Here is a 7,768-nt window from a genome sequence, read left to right on the forward strand (position 1 = left end):
TAACTTAACTTTGTTGTATTATTTTTACCTGAGCATGAATGAGCATGAACTTTGATGTTTTGAACCACTTTGGCTATGGCTGCCTCAGAGGAGTCAACGGGGAAGAGGGCAGACTCCAGAAACCATCTTATCATCATCAAACTGGTTGCCCACTATGTGAGTGTGCTATTTATGGGACTGAGTTTCTTGTGGCTCCTCAGACTGATGAAATCCTTTGGATGAAAGACGAAATGCCTCAACAAAAAAAAGAAAAAAAAATGTCCAGATGACCTGATTTAACTTTGTTGGATTACTGAGAATAATGCATCATTATATTTTATAATAATTATGGGATCAAAATTAGCATTTAAAACGTTCTCTCTACGGATGATATTTCCCCTAAAAAACACGAGACATGTAATATTACTGTGGGGTTTCAACAAGATTATCAAGATTATGTATTTATTGTTGTTTACAGACTGTAGAGGCAAACCGTTTGGTTGTGTATTGTAGCAGTGAGTCTGCCACTCTTGGATGAGTATGGACAAAAAAATAAATAAAAAAGTGTATTTTAATGACTTTGAATTTAAAGAGTATTGCAGGTTTAATGACAATGGATTATTTCTGTAAACTAAAATTATGTGTTTGTTTGTTTTTCTTTTTGCTTTAGGTTGGGTTGTCTCGGAGTCCAAATGGGAAAGACAAACTACTTCAAGCAAGCACTCCTTATCACCACCACCTTTACATTAATCTTAATACTCATCTTTAATTTGAGATCACTTGGAACAGACGTGTCAATCCCACAACCTCGTGGACCTCCACCTGTCTGCCCATCAGTAATCCCTGATCAATCCATTACTCCTCTCAAAAATACCAAACATTTCCTGGTCTCAGCCTTCATGGACCAGAGACTGAATGGATTTGACATACGAATCATTGGCATGTTTCGGAGAGACTCCATCCAGCCACTCCACTGCCTTTTCTGCTGTGCTGGACGTTTAAGTGAAGCTACTCCCACAACAGTTTTTGTACACTCAGACCACTTTGGTTTTCCCATTGCTACCACAGACATCATGTGTCGGATTCCTGAGAACTGCGACCCTACACATGTCACCCTTTTGACTCAACCCAGTGCAGAGAACGTAACTAACCCCACTTGGATTCCTATAAAAAACAAGAAAACTGTTGGAAAGGATGAGGAAAAAATGAACTTCACCGTCTGCATTTCCAGCCTGTTTGGAGACTACAATAATGTGCTTCAGTTTGCACAGACTCTGGAGATGTACAGGTTAGTAAAGTTGCAATTATTAAACTAAAGCTTTTATTCTTTAACATGCAGCTCATACAACCCCGATTTAGTTCATGTTTTTCAGGCTTACACATGATACAGTCATCAGCATACAAATGTTTCAGCACGCAGGGGTGTGCACGTTTTTTGGTCACTGCAGAAATTGGTTTGATCTCACCCATACCTCCCTATCCTTGTTCAGGGCTGTGGAGAGCTGGGGCCTTCCTCCAGTGGTCGTTGTGTGAGAGGCAAGGTAGATCATGAATCCATGAATAACAAAATTAAGTCCATCACAAAGTGGTTCAAATTTAAGAAAGACAACATTTATTGGTCAAACATAGTTTTCAATTACTTGTCTTAAAAGCTCATCTTTCAGTATATTTGAAGTAGTGTAAAGTGGTTATGAGTAGTCAACACCATACTTGCCATAGATCAGTTTGGGCAATCAAAGATAGATTGAAGGAAGTGAAGCAAATAGAGTTAAAACAGCTTAAATTAACTTGCAATGGCCCGCCCGTGAGCCATCATGGCATCTTTCTGCTTTAAAAAGCTGCTACACTTTACCAGGCACTTCTGATTTAAATACCATGGTGTTAAAATGTCGGTGTAGACCCTCCTCTTTTGATTGACACCTCATTTGACCAACTGGGTCGATCTATGGTCTCTCTAGAGGCAATAATATGTACAGAGCGCCGTGTTATGACCGGCGACACCCACACTCTTTTGCATAAAGAACTGACCAGTCAGCTCTAAAGCCTGTTCTGACACTACAGATGTATAGCCAATCCGATTACCGTCACGTGGGTGGGCAATGATTGTGGACAAAATAATAAAAAAGTAGGAAATTAATTCTGAGATTTTTTTTTTCTGAACCAGTGTGCATGCCCTTTTTTTATTTGTGGAAAATACTTTTTTTTGCAGTATATTTTCAACTAAAAGATGGCAAAACATACTGTAAAGTGAAAATATACAGTAGCTCTTACGAGGTGGCTGAGTGGTGTAAGAGTGATGAGGAAATGGATTAATAAATGTTAGAGCCTTATGATGTTGTGTCCAGTTTTGTGGACATGTTGGACTTCATTTTGACACTTTAAATTAGAATGGATATACCCTCATAAAAATATTTCAAGAATAAGAATTTCTTGTGCTATTGTGACCAAAGTTGAATTGGTAATGGGTAAGACTTGCTGCTGCAGCCACATAGACATTTCCAGTCCATAACCCCATCCCTCCATATGCTGAAACATAAATAAATAATTCAAAGATTTTAGATGAGAAAAAAAAAACCCAGGATATTTACTTAGTACATGTTTCAACTTCAATAACTACATACTAGATACAATTAAAATATTTATGACAAAAATGTAATGTTACCTTTACAGAGAGCCCAAGCTCTTGAATTTACTCCAAAGGGTTCAAGACAGAATTTATTTTAATTTGGTTATGTTTTGCATGTTCAGGAGGTGGAAGGAATACTTCTTGGACATTCTCAGTTCCACCAAAACATCTTCCATGGAGGAAGCTGAGTTGGGGGATTTTAGGGTTGGTCTTTTCATAATCATGGCTGAGGTTGCCAAGGCAGTTAAAACGCTCCACAACAGCAACAATTTCCTGCAGGATCAATAAAGTTCTTATCTTATCTTATCTTATCTTATCTTATCTTATCTTGTCTTATCTTATCTTATCTTATCTTATCTTATCTTATCTTATCTTATCTTATCTTAACTTATCTTATCTTTGAAGGTTATTGAAAGAAAACAAAAAGCAGAAACAATTATTTAAGGCTGCCACTACATTAAATGTGTCTGCACCGAGAGCATCTTATTCAGTGGCTAACTGCATTAATCAGGTGTATTATAATACTTTGTAGATAGTATATTATATTTAACAAATCCTAATATTATATATGAACATGTAAATTCTAAAATTGTAATTATATTTATAATTAAACTATTTGGGATGCACTTTGTGTTTTGCATGTCACCTCCCCTCACACTCATCCCTGCCACTGGACCGTGGATTTTATTTTGATTTTTTGCATAAAACTGGTCTGTAGTACCAAAAAAGTATACAGTAAAAGGGTATTATGAAAGCAAAGACCATATCTGTTTGTTATTTTTATTATTGTTTTTTGTATTTGTTTGTTTTGTACTTCCTGTGGAGACAATAAAATAATATATGTATTAGAGAAATGGACTAATTCCTGGCAAACCCGTATAAGTGAAATGTGTTAGTTCGAGTTCTGGTTTTATAAATACTTTTCCTTTGGCCTTCTTTCATCATGTTTGGTATTACATAAAGCCTACCTTTATGTTTTGTAAAGTATCTGTTAAAGCTAATAGGATCAAAAAACAGGATTAAGAAAATCTTTTCATAAAAATAAAATACAGCTCTCATTAATGCACATGTGTTTCCTGTGCGTTCAAATTAAGAGGCCATGAAATGAGCTTGGTAATGATTTTCTCATGCTAATTGAGAAGTTCTGTTTTATTTTTTATTAATAATATATGATTTCCAAAAAAATAAAAATGAAGTTTTCATAAAAACAGTTAAACAATCAAAGCAAATCATTTCTTAAATGAAGCGGAATCTGTATTTTTAATCATTTTATTATTTTTGTTCAAGGTTGCTTGGAGTGAACAGGGTGGTGGTCTACAACACCAGCTGTGGTCCAGAGCTTGACCATCTTCTGCAGGATTATGCCCAAGAAGGGTTTGTGGAAATAATTTCTTGGCCCATCGAAAAGTACATGAATCCATCCCATGGCTGGCTATTCTCACGACATGGAGGGGATATAAACTACTATGCCCAGACCACCAAGCTTAACGAATGCATTTATAGAGCCATGGAGAATTCACGCTATGTCCTTTTGCATGACATAGACCAGATCATCATGCCATATCAACACAGCAACCTGGTGTCTCTGATGGACACGCTGCAACAACAGCATCCAAACGTAGGTTGTCCCTGGTGTGCAGACAAGAGACGAGTATTGCATATTACTTTTTATTTTTTCTTCTAAAGTCTATTCTTTTTCCACAGGTTGGCGTGTTCCGCTTTGAAAGTCACAGCTTTTCCAACATGCGATTTGATCCATATGGAAAGTTTCATCTTCCTCAGTGGCGCAGGGTGCCAGGAGTTAACATTCTGGAACACATTTACAGGGAAGAGCCCAATAGAAAAGAATACCATCCATACAAGATGATCATTCAACCAAGGTAGGTTGAGAAACAACTAAACTGTTTATTGAAATAATCAGATTATTTTGTCATTCACAACTTCAGTTATTTACAGACACAAACCTTTGATATCACATTGAACTTTGATAATATAGTTTGTGGAACACAACATATTTCTATGCATCTTGGATTTTTAGAAACTCTGCATGGACCATCATTTTTTACATAATTTAAACTACAGTATTGGTGCTGTAAAGCACAATGAAATCTAAATGCAAATCTCTTTCAACTCTCTTCTGTGTGCCTGCATCACAGGATGGTGGAGCAGACCTCAGTGCATGAAGTAATTAAGAATTTTGGAGAACAATATATAGTTCCACCAGAAGTCAGCCGGATCATTCACATTTGTTCGGGCGGGACCATACCTCTGGAGCTACTTCATGAAGACAAACGCCTGTGGGACTTCCATGAAAAACTGATTCCTAATGTGGACAAGGTGCTGAAGAGAGTGGGGATGATGATGTCAAAGAATTGAAGAGGATTTATGGGAAGAACCAACAGTGTTAAACTGGCACCAGGTCCTCTATTAAAAAATGTGCCTCCTCTATGGAGGCTTTTAAAACACATTTTGGCTTCTCTTTACATTTGAAGGTTTGTGTCTTAAGTTGATTTATTATAGTAACTTGCAGGAGCATAATGGTACATTTAGTCATAACAATGTCACATTATAGATATCTGGCCCAGGTAGAGAAAACAAAGCAGAGAATTTGTTAGTCACATGTAATCACTGCTCTCATTTTAAGGAGGGCACATGTCATTTTTTATTGTTTTTTTTTTTTCTTTACTGCCACAACAGAGAAGGTGTAGGAATCTCTCTCTTCACAGAGAAAGTGGTTGCACTGTGTGCAGGTAGGTCGAACAAGAAGGGCGCACATTCAAACTGCAACCAAGTTTAGAGTTGATAGGTGCAAGACTAAAATACGCCCAAGTACATCTATTTATTCAGCAACAGATTGAATATTATATGAATCTGTTGGGTTGACCTGATTTTACATTTCCTGAGGAGGAGGAGAATAATTTGTAAGGTAGGCTAAGCTGTATGTAATGGTCAGTGACCCCCCGCTGACCCCTCATTTGATCACACCCTGCTCCATTCATGCCAGCCACCTGTTTTCTGCCCCTTCCTGCCATAGTTTCTGCCTCACATGCCATAGTGTTTGTTTCCATGCTTTATGTTGCATATCACCCATCTCTCAGTTCAAGCCTGCTCCTGTCACTCCACGCCACGCCTCCCTTGCTTCTCCACTGCAATCAGCATTCATTCCATGCACCTGTTCACCTGCCTTTATAAACTCCATGTCCACATCCACCAGAGCCAAATTATTATACCTTCCATGGGCCGCCCTAATATCAAGCCTTCGTAGTTTCATGTTTCATGCCACAGCCTGGATTACCTTGCCTTGTTTCGAGCTCATGCTTGTACACGGATTCTTCGCCTTGCCTGCCCCTCTACGTATTTTGTCTTAGCTCTTAGACCACGGTAACGACTCTGCCTTCCTCCTTCTACAACTGTGCCTATGGATCACGACTTGGCTCTGGTTTTTGCTCTCTGCTTCCCTGTGAATGACCCCTGCTTCGATATCTGGACCTCGCTCTTGCATTTGCCCCCCCACGTCCCGTAGCTACTCTGCCAGTGACATCATTGCTGCCACGCTGACAAGTGACTCTCTCCCTCCAGCTTGTGAGGACCTGTTCACTCAGCTGATCCTGCCTCCTCCATCCAGCAGCTAAAATATAAAAACTGTTCTTTTGTTCTCTTGTGTTTGGCTTATTCTGAATCCAAAACCCAAACGTGACACTATCTGGAGTTCGGAGATTATAATCTTGCTCCTGCAACTATGACCTTCACATGTTTCCCCACATTAAGCAAACAGCTTGATGATGATGTTGTTCATTTCAATTTTATTTATTTACATATAGTGTCAATACCCAACAAAAGTTTTCCCAGGGTATTATAGATCAAAATATTAAGTCAAATCTCAGTTAAAAATTGATCCAAATTCAATGCAATTATTATGCAAAAAAGTCACTACAAACCACATTGTACAAAATGAAATGCCAATAAAAACAACTTGAGAGCTATTACTGCAGGTTCTGCAGGAGCGTGATAATCACCATGCATTCAAATCCAGTGTGCTGAGAAAACAAACCATCTAAAACATGCAGGACAGGAGCCCTCAAGGACCAGGACTGGACACCACTGATATGAAGAATCTAGTAGAACATGTCAAATGTTGACTTCAGTGTAATCCCCAAACTGAGCAGTACAGAGGCAGCAGTGGAAAGGAATGATTTTCTTTTGACAGGAAGAAACTTGAAGAACCAGGTTCAGGATGAGTGGCAGCCTGTCTTCACAACCTGGGGTTGGAGAGGACAGGAAACAAACAGAAACAGAGGGATTGGTCCAAATGTACTTTTTTATGAGAAGACAGACAAACATAACGGCAGCCATTATTGCAAAGATAAACAATAATGGTAGCAAGAGTAAAAATAGCTGAATGTCCAATTACCTATCATCACCCTGTCAGTGGACAGACACACACACACACACACACACACTTTCAAAATGTATTCATTTTTGCATATGTGAAGAACGGTGCTCGGCACACCACATATGCAAAGATGGATTTGGAAGCTGTAGACAATGTACTTTTTTGTACTATTTTATTAATACAATAGTGATTGTGTTTAGTTTTGGAATTTATCAAACATCTTTGACACATGGCTTGTCAGATGTTGTCTACAGTTCAAATTAGATGAATAATGCTGTTGCTTCATTGTTAAAATTTTATTTAATTTAAAGTTATTGTTGCAGAATAAAACTAAAATCTGGCTTTTTTCCCCTCCCTGTTGTGCCTAAACATGACTATCGTTACACTTCCTTAAACTTGGGTTCATGTTATGTTTTACCTTTTCTGTATTCTTCTTTTAATAAACAAAGTTTGTTTGTTTTTTTAATCTTGTTTAGGTATTTATTGTTCAGCAGTTTGGTAAAGCTGGTAGTCTACACATGCTTTAATAATCCGTCCGTCCGTCCATCCATCCATCCATCCATCCATCCATCCATCCATCCATCCATCCATCCATCCATCCATCCATCCATCCATCCATCCATCCATCCATCCATCCATCCATCCATCCATCCATCCATCCATCCATCCATCCATCCATCCATCCATTATCTTTTACCTGCTTCTTCCTTTTCTGGTTGCGGAGGTCACTGGTGCCCATATCCAGCAGTCACTGTGCGAAAGGTGGGGGA

The 7,768-nt window shown here is 38.4% G+C and overlaps 1 protein-coding gene across 1 annotated transcript; it reads left to right on the top strand.

The window, feature by feature from the left end:
- Window positions 1-830: 830 nt before the first annotated feature.
- On the top strand, window positions 831-4,997 carry LOC119427105 (the record flags this gene model as incomplete). Its single annotated transcript, XM_037694683.1, has 4 exons — window positions 831-1,267; window positions 3,893-4,223; window positions 4,310-4,485; window positions 4,762-4,997. Coding segments are annotated over 4 exons (1,164 nt in total), but the record flags the coding sequence as incomplete, so codon positions are not given.
- Window positions 4,998-7,768: the final 2,771 nt, after the last annotated feature.

Source organism: Nematolebias whitei, chromosome 21 (assembly GCF_014905685.2).
Source record: "Nematolebias whitei isolate Nwh7 chromosome 21, NemWhi1, whole genome shotgun sequence".
In the NCBI taxonomy this organism is placed as follows: Eukaryota; Metazoa; Chordata; class Actinopteri; order Cyprinodontiformes; family Rivulidae; genus Nematolebias; species Nematolebias whitei.